The 22,352-nt window shown below is 30.3% G+C and overlaps 2 protein-coding genes across 3 annotated transcripts; both read left to right on the top strand.

Annotated features, from left to right (window-relative positions):
- Window positions 1-5,091: 5,091 nt before the first annotated feature.
- LOC124912009 (exocyst complex component EXO70H1-like) lies at window positions 5,092-7,269 on the top strand. Its single transcript, XM_047452563.1, has one exon. It carries the CDS (start codon window positions 5,166-5,168, stop codon window positions 7,083-7,085), a length of 1,920 nt encoding a protein of 639 aa, XP_047308519.1. The 5' UTR covers window positions 5,092-5,165; the 3' UTR covers window positions 7,086-7,269.
- Window positions 7,270-14,471: 7,202 nt separating this feature from the next.
- On the top strand, window positions 14,472-21,155 carry LOC124911437 (E3 UFM1-protein ligase 1 homolog). Of its 2 annotated transcripts, none has more exons than XM_047451920.1 (21): window positions 14,472-14,692; window positions 14,774-15,085; window positions 15,181-15,447; window positions 15,545-15,592; window positions 16,155-16,220; window positions 16,335-16,438; window positions 16,850-16,943; window positions 17,037-17,093; window positions 17,622-18,048; window positions 18,148-18,296; window positions 18,512-18,577; window positions 18,659-18,727; window positions 18,828-18,920; window positions 18,996-19,061; window positions 19,439-19,485; window positions 19,579-19,642; window positions 19,883-19,960; window positions 20,073-20,135; window positions 20,349-20,441; window positions 20,621-20,750; window positions 20,834-21,155. In XM_047451920.1, the coding sequence occupies exons 1-20, from the start codon at window positions 14,519-14,521 to the stop codon at window positions 20,744-20,746; spliced, it is 2,463 nt and encodes an 820-aa protein (XP_047307876.1). In that variant the 5' UTR covers window positions 14,472-14,518; the 3' UTR covers window positions 20,747-20,750; window positions 20,834-21,155. The 2 variants fall into 2 exon arrangements, with proteins under 2 accessions (XP_047307876.1, XP_047307875.1); XM_047451919.1 differs by having other exon boundaries at window positions 20,831-21,155.
- Window positions 21,156-22,352: the final 1,197 nt, after the last annotated feature.

Genomic DNA, 22,352 nt, shown 5'->3' with positions numbered 1-22,352 from the left:
TACTAAATAATTTAATTTTGTAGAAGAGTATGTTTGGAAAAGTAAATTGAAATTGTTAATAAAATTATAATTCAATTTTTATATTTAAAAAAAATATATAAAATTTTAATTTAATTTTTATGTTTGAAAATAATATAATAAAAATAATTTAAATATATATTATAGATATTTTTATTAATTTTTTGAAAAATTTCCATGTATATTAAAAGTGGAAAAAAAATTTTTAACACAATGACAAAAAATGACATAAAAATTAAAAAATAAGAAAAAATGTTACTCAATAAATTATCAAGCTCGTAAAATTTCGAAAAAAACGATTAACTCTCCAATAGACTTTATTGATTTTCCTGAATTAATCTCAAAAAGTGTCATAATAATAGTACAATAAAAACTTTATAAAATAATACACTTCGAACAACTAAAATTTATTAATTAAAAGAGTTATTAATTAATCGATATATTAATAATTATTAATTTATATATTAATTAATATTTTATTAATTTATAGTTAAATACTTAGTTTACAAACACTTTTAAACTTCCACTTAATTATTATATACAATGTGTGTACTGTATATCAAATGAATGATCCAATTTGAAATAAACCTTCAATCTCCCATCTTAGTATGTTTCTTATGTTTAATGTATCACTTGGACGATAAAATATTTTATATATAAATAAGATCAAAATACTGTAGGTTAACACAAACAAATCATACACACAACATGGCTTCCCACATTGAACAATTTCTTATTGAGCTATGAGAAAACAACACTAAAAGTTCTTACCATGCTAAGGAAAAATAGAGACGACATTCAAGGGGAAATTGATTTTAAAAAAAAAATAATTGAGTCATTTTTCAAGAAACCTTCATAAATCATTCATGTAATATGCTATATATAAGGAATTATTAATTTATATTTTATATGGGGTCTAAAGAAATTATCAAAAATGTATTATTTTATAATTTTAGCGAATTATTAATTTAACACCTTATCCCCAAGTCAAAAATATTATCTTAGAGAATTTATTAAATAATCGAGTATTAATTTATTAAGTTTCTATTGTATTATGAATGATACGCATCGAACGACTACAATCATTGAAAGATTGACGATTTCTCTCAAACTAGATAATCCACCAAAAATTAATTGGGATGCATGGTAAGCCAAATATGCTGATATGTCATATCAGTCGTATCAATCCAAACTTTTCAGCAACTATTCATAGATTCAGATATCACCCAATTAATTCCAGTAATACTCCACAAAATACTAAAAATAGTAGTCACTCATTGACTATGCAAAAGTAGGTGAGTTGTCGATTCAATATCTTTGTGACACATACGACTAGTTACAATATAATTGTTTTCATGCACATATCATCCGTTAGAATTCCACCAAGAATAACGCTTCATCCAAAGAACGAGATCTTAGATAAATCTTTGACTCTCAAATTTTTTTCTAACAAAAATTATATAAAATCATTTTAGCAAATAACTTGTAATAATATATTATCTATATTATTAAAATATTACTTTAACACAACCTATTATGATATCTAATTGTCAAGAATATCGATTCTTATTAAGAAAAAAAAAACTGTTTGACATGTTAACTCACGAAATAAAAAGAATAATATATATGTTACTTTCCTAAATTAAAAAAAACATAAGTTAATAATGTTAAATTACTAAATTTTGAAGAAAATAAAATATTAATGAAATGTGACTACTGGCGGCTGAGACCCTTGAGTATTCATGTTATTTCTCTCTTATTAAAAAAATATAATATATATATATATATAAATATAATATATATATATATATATATGATTTATTCTACATTTTTTTTAACATTTTAAATTAAAAAAAATATATTATAGAATTATAAATAATAAATTAATAAAATATTTTTATTTTAAAAAGTTAAATATTTAAAATTACAATTCTTTATCTTAACAAAAATAAAATTGAGAATTCTGAAAAATATCAATTTAAATTTCATTAAAATTTTAATTCTTAATATTAAATATTTTACCAAATTTAAGAATTAAAATTAAATACTCAATTTCAATTTCAAATTTATATTGATAGTTATAAAAACACACTAATTAAAATTTAAATAACATCAATCAAAACAAGTTATTTTCACATGTTTTTGTCTTAAAATTGGTTGTTTATTTGATTAATTTAAATAATAAAGAATTTAGATAGAATTGGTATATATAAATATTATAAAATTTGTTTTTGGAAAGATTAGATCGACGGTAATTGACATAGATAGAAGGAGAAAGCAAGGCAAGGAAAGAGATAGAGCACGCGGTTATATATATAAGAGCTTGTTTGGTATAAAATATTATATATTATTATATTTTTTAACTATCAAATCAATTAATTAATTAATTAAAATATTTGTACTATATTTTTATAATATTTAAATTTTAAATACAAAAATATAATAAATAATCTATTTAAAACTCAAATAACATAATTCTTTTTCAATTTCGTTTTGAAAAAAAAACAAATAAAAATCAAACAAACTCCAAGTTCAAAATCCGGTGATATGACATCATAGATTATGGATAAGTGTAGCAAAAAAAACCGGGTTTGGTGCACAATTATTATTAGTTTCCATTTGGTCGGGTTTAGGCCCACACGCATATGAAAAACATAACTAATATAAATCAATTTGCTCCACTTATTTATAGTGTGTATATCATTTTTAATATATTTTTTTCAAAGAAAACAAATTTGATATAGAGACATTGAGACAATATATATATATATAATAAATACAAATTCATTCAAAATGATAGATCCATCTTATATGTTCATATCAAATACATTGAACCTTTCTTCTACAAACATTTTAATTATTCAAACTTTAAATTGACATAGGATAAGTCGGTTATAAAATCGAATATAAAATTTTTACTATAAATAAATTAATATATTAGGGTCACATATAAAAGTACAATTCAAATAACCGAATTAATTCATAATTAAAATATATTAATTAATATTATGATTAACGAATAAGTTTTATGTATATATTAACTTGGTTTTTAATGTATTTATTTTGTATGAAAAATTATTTGAATTATTATTAGTCTTTTGTATTTGATTTTGTTTAATAATTTATTTTAAAATTAGTTTAAAACATGTTATATGAATGATTAAATTATTTATTTTTGGATATTCAAATAATTAACGAACCGACCAATTGATATAAGATTAGATGTAATGTCTTGATTTGGACATAATTTTACCAAAGTGAAAAAAATATAAAAAAAAAAGTTGATATAAGATTAGACAATCAAGAAAATTGCTGATATTTTACACATTTTTTAATTAAAGAATTTCAATTGCAAAATTCAAATAAAAAATCACTTTTATTTTTTAAATTAATTTTTTTTAAATGTGATTATAACATAAAAAACTTTGAAAAAAGTTCCACTAACCCTTTTTAAATTTTACCATGTTTTGAGCTAAAATCGATTTTATAATAGTTTGATCGTTTGAATGGTTAATCTAATACACACATTTGATACCAATATATCTTATCGTGAGACATTTTATATCAATGTATATGATTTTGTAATGAGAATTTAATTAAGATCAGATCTCATAATAGTCTTTGTCAATTACTAATTGCTTAAAATTCAAAACTAATGAAATTTAAAATGTGAATGATTATTCAAAATGTTAAAAGAAATCCATTTTGTTCTTTGTTACCTATTTTAATTAAGCTCCCCACTTTCCTCCACATTTCCTTATGTTTTCTCCACACATATTTGGCTAGTTTTGTTACATATTAACTATACTTTCCTCCACATTTCCTTGTGATTTCTCCAAATATTACAGGCTAATTTCTTCAACCTATATAATAAACAAATTATAGTAATTTTAATGTATCATTCCTAAAAAAATAAAATTAAACTAAACATTTATTAACAAGACAATTAATTTGAAACAAATAATAAAATTATAATACCTATATGTTTCTTTTATTTATTAATATAGTTTTTTATTTATTGGTTCAATTTCAGATTTTTTAAAAATAATACAATTTGGGATTTTTTATTAAAGTTATATCAAACAAAATTTGTCCTAGTTAAAATATTATCTACGTAACAGTTATTAATAAATAAAATAAAAAATTTACTAAGCAGATTTGCAAAGGCATCTTTAGTTTCAGTCCCTCCTTCGATATCATGATTAGGTCGACCAGGTCAGATCATGAATGAAATATCATTCTCGAGTCAAGCAGGTCAGTCTACAAACAAGACATATAAACCAAAATGACTAAAATCCCTTTTAAAAGAAAAGACCTTATCCAACTTCAGCAATCGAACAGAGTGCAGAACCAATAAGTTCAGCCAACATATATCATCTTGATTAAAAAGGCAGGAATGAGTTGCTTCTTCGGTCGAATTGAATTTTAAACTTTCAGCGAATCGAGTGTTTTGATTACCGATTCTTTCAGCGATCATATATGTTAAAGTTATTGTTTAAACCGATAAATCTCGTTTAATATGACTTTAATAATAAGAACCCAAAATTGTAAGATTTAAAAGAAGATATCCGAAATTTCAATTAACTCCCAATAAAATAAACCTCAATTTGATAATTTACTTGTTTTATTTATTTACTTAAAAAAATATTTATCTATTTTAGTCCCACTTTTTATATTAAATGTAAACCAAATTTCTAAAAAAATAATTGTATTGGTAATGATAAGGTTAACCAATTTTTATTTCTAAAAGACTATATAATATAATAAGTTTATTCAATATTAAAGAGTTAGTTTAAGATACTAAAACATCACGAGTTTAATTTTATTCGAAAACGTTTTGAGTTTAAACAAGGGTCATAGCGGTAAAAATCATGTTAGTTTCCTTTAATTAAAAAAATATATATATAATAAGCTTAATCAAACTAATCCCAAATCCATAGATAAAGACAAAGCAAATAATAAAAGCCGGCACGCGACCGTGTTACTCTCGGTCAACCGTTTCCATTCAGTCCATCTCTCTCCCTCTCTATATAAACCCCTTTTGCATCAAAACGGTTATTCTATTCCCACTCTCTCTCATCAATTAACAAATCTCCAAAATCTCTCTCTAAAACTAACTTACTCAAAAACCGTTATAGAAAGAGAAAATGTATTCGCCGGCGAGAAAATCGAGGACTTCGTCTTCTCCGTCAATGCCTTCGTCGCCGTTACACTTCTTCTCGCCGATGCGTGGAGAAACTCCGTCATCTACTCCCGGCCGCCACACCTTTTCCGCTTCAATGATGGAGGAGAATATTGATAATGCCGAACTGATTGTAACCAAATGGGATATTGACGGTTCCAGCTTCTCCAAGTTGGAGAATCTGTTCACCGATGATCGGAAAGAGGCTAAGGCGTTTCTCCGATCGGTTAGGGATTTGCAGAAAGCGATGAACTATTTTGCATCGGAGGATAATAAATCTGGATTGTTAGTTAGAGCTCAGAATCTGATGCAAATCGCTATGAAGAGACTTCAGAAGGAGTTTTATATGATTTTGTCGAGGAATCGGAGTTATCTCGATCCTGAAACTGTTTCTGTTTCGGTTAGATCATCGACGGGGACGCCGACGGCGAGGTCTAGTGTTTCTGATTATGAAGATTATTCATCTGATGATGAGATTCGATCCAGTAGCGATTCGATATCGGAGATGGTTATGGCGGATCTGAAAGCTATAGCTGATTGTATGATTTCTTCAGGATATACTATTGAGTGTTTGAAGGTTTATAAACTATTGAGGAAATCGATTGTTAATGAAAGCTTGTATTATCTTGGAGTGGTAGGATTGAGTTTATCTCAGATTCAGAAAATGGATTGGGAGTTAATTGAGATAAAAATCAAAAGCTGGTTATCAGCTATGAAGATTGCAATGAATACTCTCTTCAATGGTGAGAAAATACTCTGTGATTACGTCTTTTCTTCTTCTCCAAGAATAGCTGAATCCTGTTTTACAGAGATTTCAAAAGACGGTGCGATGAATCTATTTCAATTTCCTGAACTCATCGCTAAAAGCAAAAAACTCTCGCCGGAGAAGATCTTCAGGATACTCGACATCTACGATTCAATCGCCGATTCATGGCCGGAAATCGAATCAATCTTCTCATCCGGATCTATCTCTTTAGTGAAAACGCAGGCGGTTACATCGCTCATCAAGCTAGGCGAAGGCGTTCGATCAATGCTATCCGATTTCGAAATCGCGATTCAAAAGGATTTATCCAAATCGCCGGTTCCCGGCGGCGGCGTACATCCATTAACACGTTACGTAATGAACTACCTCGTCTTCCTTTCAGACTACAGCGGCGTACTTTCCGATATCGTTGCTGATTGGCCGTTAACTAATCAATTTCCGTTACCGGAAACCTACTTCTCAAGCCCCATCCCCGGAGAAGATGAAGCTTCTGTAATTTCAGTCCGATTAGCTTGGATAGTTCTAGTTCTACTCTGTAAACTCGATGCTAAAGCAGAACTCTACAAAGACGTATCTCTTTCGTACCTATTCCTTGCAAACAATCTAAACTACATCGTTTCAAAAGTTCGAAATTCCAATCTGAAGCTTCTGTTAGGTGAACAATGGTTGTTAAAGCATGCTGGTAATGTGAAGAAATATGCAGGAAATTATGAACGAATTGGATGGAGTAAAGTAGAGACGCCATTGTTGAAGCTTAATCAAATGACAGATAATTCGCCGGCGGTATCCGGCGAGCTTTTAAGAGGGTTTAACGCTGCTTTTGAAGAAGCATATCGGAAACAAGCAACATGGGTGGTACCGGATTCGAAACTGCGAGACGAGATTAAGATCTCACTGGCCGGAAAGATTGTGCCGGCGTACCGGAATTTGTATGTTAAATATCGGGGAATTGTTGGATTTGAGACGTTGATCAGGTATGCACCGGAAGATTTGGCTAATTTTTTGTCGGATTTGTTCTTTGGTGTAAGTGATAGTAGTAGTACACCTTTTCATTCTCATTCTTCATCGTCTTCTTCGTCATCTGCTTCATCGTCGCGGTCGAGGGAGCAAAAGAGCAGGTGAAAATTATGCAGACATTTGGCCGGCGGCCGGTCGGCATGTTTTAAAATTTATTATATTATTTCAATTTTTCAATGTGTAGAGACCCAAAATACACTATAAAATGTAAAAAAGTGTAATAATGCATACAAGTAATCATCTTATTTATGTAAAATATTATAATAAATGTCAACAACATTCAATATACACAATATATTTTGTTAACTAGCTAGCATCACAATCAAAATTGTTTTTTTTTTTATTATTTAATTACATTTCAAACGTTGTTAGTGAGAATACGGAGAATAAAAAGTGAGAAAAGAGAATAGTTGGAAAAAGCTAATCAAATTTATCACATCATTCTCTCTCTCATTTTCTCTGACTTGGAAAAAACTAATTAAATTCGTCACATTATTCCCTCTCTCATTTCCTCTCATAAATTTTTCTTTTTGAAATGGTTGAACTCATAAATTAAAATTGATTGAACTTAAAAAAAAAAATTAATAATATATATAATAAAAAATTATGGTTAAAATGAGGGGATACAAATATATTTTTTTAATTTTTGTTTTAAATTAAAAAATAAAATAAAATAAATTTTTATAAGAATTATGGGTTACATTTAACATAAATCTGACCATGTGATAAGTATTTTCCCCTTTCAATAAATCTTAAGCATGCTTTTTCAATAAGAAAGAAAGAGATACGATTTGATCATATACTTCTATACAAAGTTATTATTAAATTAATATTGACTATTAAATGTGCTTATCTTCTTATCATGTTAAAATTGTGATATTTAAAATAAGAAAAAAAATGTTGACATAGACAACCAATATAATTTTTCTTTTGGTTTCTAACCTTAACATTTTTAAAAAAAAAATGAGTCATTATTGAAAATTATAACAAATAATTATAAAATATCAATGAATAACAATTTAAAAGAAAATTAAAATTGACTTGATCCAGTTTAGCTTCACTTGTAGCCTTTTTTCTATTAAACTTCCTTCATTTGCTTATTAATAAAAATTAAATCTTATTTATTGTACAAGTTTTAAGAAATTAGTTAAATTTGAAAAATAAAATAAAATTACAAGTTTTCACAATCTTCTCCAATTATGAAATTAATCAAATTTTGTATTTTGTCTCTACCATTGTTTATTTCATCTATAAATATTTTGTGAACTATAATATTGTTTTTGGATCAAAGTTATTACTTAATCATAGCCTCAAAATATAACATAATCATTTATTTATAAAAATACTAAATACTGCTAAAATATATATATAATTATTAAACGAATTTTATACATATGTAATCAAAACTAAGGTGGCAAATTAGTCAAGTTGCTTGTAAAAATTTAACTTGAGCTTAATTTTGATTAAGCTCTAGTCGAACTTGAGTTCGACTAGTTTAATATTCGAGACAAGCTCAAACTCATATAATAGTTGTTAGATGAGTTTCGAGTTTTTTTGAGTTTGATAATATATAATATATTTTAATATTAAAATATAAAATTTATTTTTTTCGCGTTCTCTTCAAAATTCATATGGCCTCCCATATTCATGGCCTCCCATATTCATATTGTTTTTTTTTTAGAATCGGCAAATTCAAGTTATTCAACCATTTCTTTCGTGCAAAAAGTAGAATATTCTTTTGGAGTAGTTATATATCGCCTACAAATAAATTAAAATTCATTTTCACTTCTCTTATCGCTATTGTTTTGCTTTTAAATAACTTTGATGATCTTATGAACGTAGAGTTTTATAGGTTGTAGTTTTCGTTTCACCGAAAGAATATCGGACATTTCGATTTAATGTCTCAACTTCATGGTTCATAATTTATTTTACTGCGTTTACTCTTGGATAACTGTTGTTATGAAATTTGGCCACAAAAGTGGAATGAATTCTTTTATTGTTAAGTCTAATTGGTAATCAAACAAATATCAATATTTACATGTCTCAACCTTACATAAATAATTAAATTTTTATTTGTACATTAAACTTAATTAATATTTGAATAACCTGGAGAGAGAAAAATAATGATCGATGATTTTGAGAAGATGATGATTATTTTTGATAAAAAAACTTAAAGGGTATTGATATATATAAATAAAATAAAAAATAATAATTTAAAATAAAGAGTAATTTAATATTTTAGTTAATGAAATGAGTGATGTGATTGATTGGAAAACTGATTTGGTATAGATTAAATAAAAAAACTTACAAGAACAAGGCTAAGTCCTTCTTTTTTGGGTTTTTTAAAAAAATAATTCAAAAATAATTTTCCAATTAATCACTTCTCAACAATCACATCACTTATTTCAGTAACCAAAATACTAAAATGCTCTCTATTTTAAATTATTATTTTTTATTTTATTCATATACATTAATACCCTTTAAGTCTTTTTACTAAAAATAATCGATCACCCTTTTAAAATCATCACAAATCATTATTTTTTTCCCTCTCTAAGTTTTTTCAAAATCAAATCCGAATTTTATTATGTTTAAACCTAATATATTCAATTTATTTTTGGTTTGAGTTATATTTAATTTTAATTCAAGTTTTTTAGTCGAGTCGAAATAGATAAATAGTTGAGTCGAGCTTGAATTCCCATTTATAAACTTGTTCGAGCTCGAATTTGAGCCGAACTAATAAATATTAAATCGAGTCGAGCTCGAACTCAATCTAGCTTGAACTCGACTTGGCACTTCTGCCGCCCAATCAAAACTAGTTTTTATTTTTAGGCAATAATATATTGTTAAAAATATTATTAATCATAAACATTAAAACTAAATTATTTATAATAAAAAGTTGTGATATTATATTATTTACAGGAATAATCTTTTATATATATATATATTATTGTAATATAATTCTTATATTATTCTCCAAAATAAGTATAGTCTAATATTACTTATTTACTTAACAGGAAAATCTGAATTTCTCCCTAAATAACTTAGAAAAATGAACACCCATAAAAATGAGGGGAATTTGAGGAAATGACCCTAAAGAAGGGTCTAATAGCGGATGGTGAGGGCTGCTATTTTAAATAGCGCTGGTGACCCCCATTTTTTTTTCTGACGAAAATACCCCTATTGCGTCACGCACCCTCCAGGTGCGTGACGCACCTGAGGGCATTGTGAAAAGTCCACAATGCCCTTACTATATAATTAGAAAATTTTCAGTTCTTCCTATTTCTTTCTTCCCTATTCTCTCTCTTCACCTCCTCTTCTCCCCTTCTCCTCCTTCTCTCTAAAAAGACCACGACCCTGACTTCGGAATCCCAACGAAGACGTCGGAATCCCAACAAAGGAAGGATGTTCGTTGCTACTGGTATGCTTACTCCTTCCTTTTATTTCTTTCTTTGAATGCATTGTTTGTTAGGGTTTAGGGATTATGGATTCATTAGGTAAATGACACAGTTGCGACGGAATACGGGTGCATCTCGTGAATCCGGGTGCGTAACGCGGGTGCGCAACGCAGGTGCGTCACGCAGGTGCGTCACGCAGGTGCGTCACGCAGGTGCGTCACGCAGGTGCGTTACGTAGCTGTCTCACGCAGGTGCGTCACGCAGGTGCGTAACGCAGGTGCGTAACGCAGGTGCGTAACGCAGGTGCGTAACGCAGGTGCGTAACGCAGGTGCGCAAGCTTGTGAATGTTGATGTTGTAGAAAGCATAAGGAGAATAACTGTTCAAGAAATGAACAGAAAGTTGTAAAACAGTTAATTTTTTGTAGTATCATACATATGAATATCCGAAAACTCTAATAATTGTATTCTCCATTGTCTGTTGAAAACTCAGGATAGAGATTGATGGGTTAAATGAGCAATTGGAAGAGGATGCAAAATGGAAGTTCAGCTGTTGGAGAAGAGAAATAAAAGGTCTCATGTAGAAAGAGAACGTGAGATTGCAGAGCCAGATCGACATGTTTATCAGTTTGGTGCAGGAAAATGACGACGAAGAACCCTAGTTTCTGGATCTGATCGATCTTTTTATGATCAACAAAGATCAGATGATATGTGTCTTTATACTGTCTTTTATAAATTGTTTTTTTTGGTAGAGAATTCATGATATTATCACATAGATGAGTAAGTAAATATGTAATTACATTGGTTTGTAAATCAGACATTACTCAATAATGATCACCTTATGTTGGGAACTTTATAAATATTTGAAATTTGATTTATACTGCATTTTCGAAGTTTTCGCGGACCGAACCATGAAAAAATCAAGTCGAGTTTGGTTCGAAATAGGTAGAATCGAGTCAGGTTAGAATCGTTAACCCTGCCAACTTAAATTGTCACCCTTAATATTTTTACAATTGAAATTATACATATTCCTTGTACATTTAAAAGAAAGACTAAAGCAGAAACAGTAGACCTATTATCTATACACAATTTATTAACGTCGATTTCAGAATCCTCTTAACAACCATTCATTTACTAGAACAAGTTTTCCCAACAACAGATTCAAGGTTATCTAGTTTGGTTCATCTTGGAATCCTCTGGAATGTTGAATAAGAACTATGGGAGATAAGCAATTTTCGGGAGATTAACCAGCAGCTCACCAAGTGAATCTATTCTCGACATCTTTTGAGCAGCTTTGGTCATATTCTTCTATTGCATGGTTGTCCATTACTGCATTATGATCAGAATTTGTCAATTAATGAAATGAAAGGACAACAAAATAATTACTTTACAAACTATAATTAGTTGCACTCTACCTGATGAACTATGAGAAGGCCCATAATGTGGAAAACTTCCCATATGTCTAGAAGTGGACTGTGTTTCCCCTCCTTTGCAGGAGAAGTTTGAACATGAAGAAATTATGATCCACAGTTGCTCAAATCTAAGTAGTTCTGGTTTGCCCATCCGTAAAATCTGTAAAGAAATGTACACATCGTTGTCATACAAATCAAAAGTTCACCAGCAGTAGTTCAAGAGCCATTCAAACACAAAACCGAACCAACAACAACAATCAAAAGAAGCAAGTTAATTACCACTAAATCCCCTTCATGTCTTGACTTATACTGCATCCAAACAAAACCAATGAAATACCCACAACTTAAAGTAATAACTAAATCCAAAAAACCTCAATAGTTTATATACCTCAGAAACCAATCCTCAATAGAGAACCAGTAAAATTAGAAGCTTTCAGCTTCTTAGATGTAGAAGATACTGCAGCCTTTTGCTCCTCCTTAGTTAATGATCCAATCTTATTAATATTCCCTTGAGTAAGCCTCATCTGTATCAAATTCAGAAGCGAAGGACTCTTCCTTAGCCGTAAACCCAATGGACTCGGTTCATCAAGAGGATTGTACTGAGATGAAGGCATTAGAAACCCAAATGTTCCTAAACTTTTCTTCTGCAAATAAACAGTACCATGACGATTAACGATCAACAGAATTAATAATTCCTCATCAAAACGAATCGTTCTAGTCAACCCAATTCTCTAATTAAAGCTAGAAATTTAAAAAACAAATGATAAATGAACTAAATCGAGTAATTGAACCGAAAGAGAAGAGGGTTGCTTAGATCTCTTGCTGGGATGGCTGTATTCTTCGGGAAAAGCATCGTCCACAATTTCCCGCTTCACTGGAGCCATTTTCCGGCGCTTTGTATTGAATTTCTGCCTGGAATTCATCAAGTGAACCATTTAAATTAATAGAATTTCGAATTAGTAAACGGTCAATTCAACTAGAATCTGAATCGATAGTAACCCTAGTGAGAATCTTTCTCAAAGTAAATGAAAGAGCTTTACAAAAATGGCTAGATTTTCAATTGCCGCTGAAAATACAAATAAATTTGACACGTGCCAGCATGACGCACCCGCGTGATGCAACGCAACTGCGTGACGCACCTGCGTGACGCAGCTGCGTGACGCACCTGCGTGACGCACCTGCGTGACGCAGCTGCGTGACGCAACCAACCAACCGAAGAGCCCATATACGAATCAACATACCAACCAACCTGCATTCAACGAATCAGGGTGATTCAATGACGTTCTATAAACAAAATCAACACAAACAATCATATGTAAACGAAAACAACACAAAATATAAACGAATATAACGAATATAGTGGAAATTTTATCTTTTGGCCGTCGTCGTTCGTCGTTGGAGTCGCAGTTCGTCGTTGGAAGTTCTCCGCCGCTCTACGTCATTGAATATAGTGGAATGATCCACACGGTGCCTCTTCGATTTGTTCTTCACCAATGAAAATAAGAGAAAATCTTTTCCGCCATTAGGGTTCACCGGCGGAGAAGACATAGATGAGAGAGAAAATGAATCAAAAATGAAAAAAAAATTATAACTTTATAGGGTTTAGGGTGCGTCACGCATCTGGAGGGTGCGTGACGCATGGGTATAATGGTCATTAAAAAATTTGGGGGTCACCAGCGCTATAAAAAACATGGGCCCGCACCAAACGCATTTAGCCCCTATTTTGGGGTCATTTCCTCAAATTTCCCTAAAAATGATGTATTTTTATATTTTAAATCCAAGTCAAATATATTTTAATGGTCAACAATGATAACTTTTTTTTCAAACATATAATCATGTTACTGCATAAATGGATAAATTTTTGTACCAAATAATATAATATACAACAAATAAATAAATATATATATATATATATATAATTATAGGTTTTGAGTTAAAAGTGATATATATTACATGTGAAAAAAAATACAATAATAATTAATAGTCAATAAAGAAGACTGACTAACAAAATATATAATTTTTTTAAAAATAAACAAGTCTAAAAAGAATAAATCGTGTAGGTAAGAAATAAAAGAATTATATAAGACTCTTAAATAATTTAGTTACATAAATGTCATTTTCCAATTTTTTTCATTTATCTTCTATTTTATCTATCTCTATTTAATTCGATTGTCGATAATTAGATTGTCAACCACTCACTCAAATTCACACCAAAATCTATAGTTAGTGAGAAGTAGACTTTAAATTTGTTGAAGGACTCATTCCAAATTATGGATGAATCGATTTCTTTACATTGAATTAATATGCCACAAAATTGAGTTCTCTTAGTTCAAACTATTTTGAAGCATTTATTAATTTCTAGACATTTAAGAATTTCTATTATTTTTGTTTTCGTCTTCTAATCTAATGTTAACTTTGACTATATCTCAATCTGCCATTTTATTGTCAATTTTAAAGCCTCATTTTCAGCCATTGTTGGCATCAAACACCCTCACATTTACCCAGCTAATCCATAAACTTTAGGTCTCAATTTAAATAATAGATCAAACATGAATACTTAATTTAACATTTTAGTTTCCGTTAATAGATTAACATCCGTTTATGATCCTCCGTCTCCTTCTCCGTTAACTTCCTGCTGCCACCTCTCGCCGTCTGTTCATATATACATATTCGCCACTTCAAAGTATAACCATTATTAGGTTCATCAGTTCTCTTTCAAACAACGATTCAGCCATGGACGAAGAACTATTGGAATTACAGAAACAGTTCGAATCAGCACAACAGGCCAAGTCAAGTATTCGATTATCCGATAGAAATGTCGTCGAATTGATCCAAAAACTCCACGAACTTCAAATAATCGACTTCGATCTCCTTCATACCATCACTGGCAAAGAATACATCACTCCCGTAACTATAAATTCTCAATCTTTCCCTATTTATCTCATTCGATTGTGTCGTACTGAATCCGTATATCTATATATGCTGTAGGAGCAATTGAGGTTTGAAATAGTGGATCAGATTACCAAATTAGGTCGTGTTTCTTTGATTGATCTTGCTGATACAACATGTGTGGATTTATATCATGTGGAGAAACAGGCTCAACAAATTGCATCTAGTGATGCATCTCTTATGTTAATGAATGGTGAGCTTATATCGAGTTCTTATTGGGATAACGTAGCTGAAGAAGTTAATGATCGGCTTCAAGAATGCAGCCAAATAGCATTGGCTGAACTTGCTGCACAATTGCAAGTCGGTTCGGAGTTGATTGGTTCTGTGTTAGAGCCTCGTTTAGGGACTCTGGTAACTAATATTGAATGGATTATGTTTTGATTTCTTGATAAGAATTGTGTTCTTTATCCAAACACGAGTGCGATATTGTATTTGTTTTTGTTAAGGTAAAAGGTCGACTTGAAGGTGGACAATTGTATACACCAGCATATGTATCACGTGTTAATGCGATGGTCCTTGGTGCAGCAAGGGGGCTTACTGTTCCGACAAATTTGTTATCGTTATGGAGTTCTTTACAGTTGTTGCTGCAGGAAATGGATGGATCTAGTGGTGTGGCTGTTGAGAATTCGTTCTTTCAAACACTATTTAATGTATTGTTGAAAGATGGTGCGATTCTTGGATCACTTCGTGCAGGTGTTAACTGGACTCCAGCAGTAAGTAATATCAATTTCTCATCATTGTTTGTTATTTTCAAAATTTATGGGGTAATTTGAATTCTTATTTTTGTTGTTGTCTGATTTTTTGCAATAGGTCTTCGCTCTTGCTCAAAAGGAGTCTGTGGAATCTTTCTTTTCACAGGTTAGAAACCAAGTTTCTATTGTTTTTACTCTTCATAATTGACCTATATCCACAATAATACATGATTATTTCTGCCCATTTCATTCAAACAGTAACGATGTTTCCACCAACTAACTGGGTCATCTACTCTGAATTTATGCATTTGCATGTTGTGTATATTGAACTGAATCAATCTCTTGTTTAGATAAGAACTTATTTTTTTCAATGGGAAGACTGATTAGAGCAAGGGATCTGGAACATTAACATGGTACACAATTAGAATGCTGATGCTTTCTATTGAATTTAGATCAACTTTATCCTGGTTAAACCTTTGATAATAGTAGGCTACAATATATCTTCAGATACATTCAATTCCAATGAGAAGGCACAACTAGGGATAATGAATTTAGGTATTGCAAAAGTTACTTTTGATAGTGCTATATGGGAGAACTTCCATTTCTAGGAGGCTAAAAACTGTGTCTTTTATTTTGTTTTGGGGAAAGGTACTTTTAATTCATTACATAGTAGAAAAAACTGATGTCCTACATTTTTCTAATATGTTTGCAATGCTTACTAACTGCAGAACTATTACATTGGTTATGATTTTCTGCGCAAACTTGGAATTTCTCAGCCTAGTCAGTATCTGCAGGTACTTATTGAGGCAGTTTTTTGTGTTTGGATTGGCATTATATCTTGCATGTGATGTCTGCATTAGACTCCTATTATGTTTTACTAATCAAATCTAGCTGTTACTTCATTTTAGTCTCGATATCCTGAAGGTATACCTCTCCCCACAATTTTTGTTCATTCATCAATGACGGAGATATTGGATACTGCTATAGAGGATGCACTAGATCGTGCTAGTTGGTAAGGGACTATTTTCTGGATATCTAATCTTCTTTGTAACCATTTGTATGCTTAATTGTAGAGTTATCTATCACACACTTTGAACAGATGAATCAATAAGAGTAAACACAGCAATTTCATAAATATAAAGCCTCTGCATATCAAACCTGAACCTCTCATACATAACATGAGAAAAGTAATTGTAAATTTTGTGCAAGCTATATTTGGGAAGAGTATCATTCTTTCTAGTCCATTGCTATATTTTACTAATACCTTGTTCTTTGATGCATTCATCTACTAAAAGTGTAGAAATAAACAATGCTTTGCCTTAGGATTGCTGGATGCAATTATTTTGTTTACATGTTTATGATTAATGTGCCATGGATATTACAGAATGCTTCATGCAGATTTTGATTTGTGTGGTCACTGCAGGATTGATTCACTTTCAGTTTTACCTGCATCATTTAGCTCCTCTGATGCATCCAAACTTCTTTCACTCTGTCAGTCTTTTCAACTGTCTCTCAAGGTGATCTCCTCTGACATTACATATTTATTTTAATTGCTTTTTTTTTTTTCACATCTGTGTTACATTCTTTGTTTTTTATGTTTACCTTCTCAGTCTAATAAAGCAATCATCTTGGGAGAGACATATATATTTAGCAATGCCCTCATCAAGGTAATGTATATAAATTCTGTTATTCTAAGGATTCCAAGGAATGATTATATTTTTTAGAATTTCTTTAACAGAAAACACACAACTCGTGTATATTTTAAAAATTAGTATTCAGGAAACAGTTTACACATGTTTAATTTAATTGATAGAATCAAATGTGATTCACAAATTGGAGAAGTACTTTGTTTTTTGTTGAATTTGTAGACAGTTTGATTTGTGATATGATATAGAATTAGATGAAAAACCATTGATTTCATAGAATTTTGATATAGTTGAGGAGAGAAACCCTAAGTGCTAGGACTAGAGTTACATGGAGATGAGAAGAGAAAAATTAAATAGAGAGAACTTTAGGTGGGAAATGAACTTCAACTAATTTCATCATACTAAACTAAACAACTCATTATCCATTTATACTATATTGTTCCACCTTAAGCCTACGCATTTTTCTATATGTCTTGGGTGGCATATGCAGCCATAATCTTGATTGCTTCAACTAAGGGTACTTTTTTACATGTTTAATTGATTTAACAGGATTTGTTTGGTCAATTGGAAAAAGAGTTGGCAACCTTTATCATCACTGCGCCTTCTGCTGATCTAAGATCGCGCAAAGAGGTCAAAGCTGATGATTTCACCATTGGCCGATCTGAATCAAGTGAAACTGCTTCTGAGACTGGTAGTAATAAACAAGGATATGATAAAGGGTCAAAAAAGAAGAAAGGTAAATCTGCTGGGAATGCTAAGACATTGACTGGTGAGGGTAATTTTGATGATCCAGAGCCTGCTCCAAGTAAATCAAAGAAAAACCAGAGAAAAGGTAAAGATACATCCTCACAGATATTGGATACAAAGACAGTTCCGAAGAAAGAATCAGATAGGACAAAGGCGGACAACCTTAACCTATCAGAAGAGTTGCTCTCTCAGAAGATTGTGTCACTGATACCTGAATTGGAGGAACAAGGTCTGTTTTGGTTGTTCTAACTGTTAGTTATTGTCTTGTTTAACTAGCCACCTGATCTACACAAACTCATCAAATGTCTCTCCAATATTATTTGCTTAGATGATCTTGAAGATGTTCTTAAGCAACTAACAAACCAATTGAGACCAATGCTGCTCAACTCATGGAAAGAGAGCAAGAAAGCAGCTTTCACTGAAAATGTGCAAAAACTGAAGAGTCTAGCTGATATTTTACAGAGGAACCTTGATGAAGTAAGCATTGGTTTTATAGTCATTGGATACTGGGTTCTCGTTTAAAACTATAATTAATTTGGATACCATGTCTTATGTGTCCTCTAAATGGAATTTTGTCCACCAAAAGCAGCACACTTGTTCAAAATGTGAACTGACATGTGATTCAGGCTGTTGATGGTTTTTAAATGAGATTTAGCTAACTTATACTCTCTCTTAACTTTTCCTGCTTCCAGAATTTCCTGAATTTTCAACTTTATGAGAAGGCATTAGACTTGTTTGAAGATGACACATCAACTGCAGTGAGTTCTTCTCTTGAACTTTGCCTTAGAAGTAGTTTCTCGTCAACTGATGAATAAAAAAACCTATTCTATGTTAAACAGGTGATTTTTCACCGACATCTATTGAGAACCATGGGGACTCCAATGGTTGACACTCTCCTGTTGAACTTGGTATTCAGTTTATTTCCACTTCCTTACTTCTTTTGGATGTTATAACTGAGATATGTGATGAGACATACAGAATCTTATATGGTGAATCCTGTTGCTTCAGGATATGCAGAACAAGTTGAGAAATGGAAGTGCACTTCAGGATTCTGAAAAGCCAGGATCTGCATCACTTAATTCTGGGGACAGAGTTGCTTTGGTACTGAGAAATACCCGAGGTTACCCTATGCTCAAGCTTGATTTGTGTTTGTACTTACTCTGTATCTTTTCTCAGGCAAAGAATCTTCCAGAACCTCTTTCAGCTAAATCTTTTCCACTAATTGAAGCTTTGGAGGGAAAGGTCAGTCATTAACAAGTAATCTTGCTCCAAATAATAGCAATGTTTTTATGTATAAGAAAAATGATAAAAGTATAATTGCATGCATTTATCTATTTGTACATAGACAAACTTCAACATTTAAAAAAAACCTTGTAGAAAGAGTAAAACCGACACTGAAAAACACCAGCCATATCGATTCCTCTGCATGGCTTTATCACACTAGATTTGATTCAATCAGCTGACAATTTTTTTAATGCAATTGAAGCCCGAGATAGAATTTACATCTTTCATTTCTGAAGAAATGACTGCATTATGTTGGTGGATAAAATTGCTAATGAAAATTTTCAAATTACAATTGCATATTATCTATGCTAAATTACCTGCATTGCTTGTGAAAGCGCGTGGAAACATTCATGGCGGCCCTAAGAGACATAGCTGAGGAAAGGTAAGCAAGAACATTATGTTTAAGCTTATTTTTTAGGACATATGATCTCTTTTTTACCTGTAAGCAAGGATGTTCTTCCATTTGTTTTTGCAGTGGATTATCACTAAAGAAGCTTGACAAGAAACTAGAAAGAACTCTGCTACATTCATATCGGAAGGTAGCTTGATACTATTACATGTCATTTCCCTTTGGAGTATTAGGATGTCCTTCCATATTCTAAAGTTCTGTATCCTAACATATTGAGCCTATTTGAAAACTGACATTTTATCACAATCTTAGTCACAATCACGATCCTATTGAAATATTTCCAAAGTTAAAATTGAAAGTGCAAATATAATAAATGTAGTTCGCTAGGAAATTTTGTGTTTGGGTACTGAAGATTTTCTGTCATATATAGGACTTAATATCTCAAGTTTCTGTTGAAACTGATCCTGTCACCTTGCTTGCAAAGGTTGTATCCCTAATTTATATACAAGTAAGTGACTCTATACATCTTTATGCAGAAGTTAATATTAGGTCATTCTATTGCCCTTTATCGATCTTCTATGGCTTTATTATTTTATTCTTTTATTCCCTCCATAAAACAGGTCTATAATAAAGCACTTCAGGCACCTGGGAGGGCCATATCTGTAGCAGTTGCTCGACTGAAGGTAAGTAGTCTCTCTTTTTCATTCTCTTGTGACGCCACAGAAATAGGTAGCTCGCATGATAAAATTGAAAATTAACAACATAATATACATAAATATGTTTGTTTGGCTGATGGACTATGCTGAATTCAGCCAAAACAAATATAAGAAAAAGTTCTTTCATTTGTAAAGGTGTTAAGTCTTAAGTGGTATTGTTTTTGCTATGTGTATTTTCAGGACAAACTAGATGATTCAGCTTACAAGATCTTATTTGATTACCAAAATGCAACAGTGACTCTTCTATCGCTTATTTCTGCTGCATCTGGAGAAGTGAGTCATAATATATATTTTTTTTAAATTTAGGAAGTTAGCATAACCTCACTTCAACTTAGGGCGTTTTTAGTGAGAATCGACCCAAATAACTTGATGTTTTTTATTTATTAATTTATTTGTTTTGGGTTTTAGGGTTGTAATTAAATGAATTGATCTCATAATCTTGAATTGAGCAGGAAGAAGATTGTTCATCTGATAGAATATTGACAAAACGGGAACTTCTCGAAGAACTGATGCCATCACTTAAAGGCATAGTTTTAAGTAATAGCAATAACCAGACCAAGCCAGACCTTGTTACATGATTAGGTAAATCCTTGAGTTTGTAATTCTTTTACTATAATCTTTTGTTTCTAAATGAAATGTTTTTTTTACATGTTTCCTTCCAGAAGGGTTTAACTTAATCTTTTTTGTCGATTGGAGAAACTTTACTCAGAAGACGTCTTCTTCTTTATATCGATGTACTGACCTTGTTCCCGGTTTTTTTCTTTTTCGAGGAACCAAACTAACTTGTGTTGTTATATGGTGTAAGACACATAATAATACTGTAAACTGCTTTATTTCTTTAGTCACAAACTCACAATAATACTTCAATTCTTATATAAAATGAAACAAAAAATAAACATCATTGATAGGAAGGATGAAAAATTAGGAAAGGTTGTATATTTACTTTTATGATTCTTTAGGTTAAACATTGAACTTTTTTTTTTCACATTTTAAGATAAGGGTCATAATCTAAAGTTATAATTGTTGTGTAGGTCAAAATCACAATAATTTAAAAAATAAATTGTGTGATACATAAAATAATTTTAGTTTGGATAAAAAAATTTATTTTTTTTTTAACTATAAATCACTAAATTATCTATTAAAATATTTTTATTTTATTTTTATAAATTTTAAATACAAAAAATTAATTACAATCTTGAATACTCTCCTCTATTATAAACAAGATTTTAGTAAAAATTCATTAAAAACACTAAATTAATTAAAATCAAAGTCTCATGAATTGTAATTTTCTAAATTTATGGGTTTAAAATTTGTTTAGTAAAAAGATTTAAATAGTATTAATATTTAATAATAAAATAAAAAATAATAATTTAAAATAAATATATTTTAATTAATGAATTGATTTTATTATTATTTTGTAGGTTCATCATTCTTCTTCACTAACTTGTAAAATCAATTCACAAGTTACATATGATCAATTCTATTATAAAAACAACAATTTCATAAAAAAAAAATATACAAAATTCACAAGTTTTATATTAAATGAGTCAGCTTAGATAAAAAATAAATTAAACATAAAAATAAAAAATTTAATCACAATTAAACAATTTATACAAGGAATACAACACAAATGAATAAAAAATAAAAACACTCTAAAAAGGGATTAATGTTACTAGAGAATGAAAATCAAAGTGATAGAAGATTTACTCAAACTTAATTTACTTTGAGGCAATCTTGTAATTGTGAGAAGTTGAATTAAAAGCATGTATTAATAACACGAAAATTAAACTTCATGTTATGATTTCAATATTGTTAAATTTTCAGTAAAATTTTGTATACAAGAAAGTTAAGAATAAGATTTTAAATTGGGAATTCAAGTTATTGACATTATCTAAAGTCAACCTTTGAAGACTTAAATATACATCACATATTAAGAATATACAATTTGTATCTCAAATAATTACCAAAACTTTATATTCTTTCATTTGTTTTCTAAGTATACAATAAGTAAATGAAACATGTTCTTTTAATGAAAAATATTAGACAATAAGTTCGACCTAAACACGACTTATCGATATTTTGCATCAAACAACTTGTCATTTACCTTATTGCATTTTGCACTATCATTACATTTCGTCAATAAATTTACACTTGATTTACATTTATAATTTTGATGACCCACAT

This window comes from Impatiens glandulifera, chromosome 8, assembly GCF_907164915.1.
Source record: "Impatiens glandulifera chromosome 8, dImpGla2.1, whole genome shotgun sequence".
In the NCBI taxonomy this organism is placed as follows: Eukaryota; Viridiplantae; Streptophyta; class Magnoliopsida; order Ericales; family Balsaminaceae; genus Impatiens; species Impatiens glandulifera.
This window is presented reverse-complemented; position numbering and strand designations above follow the sequence as displayed.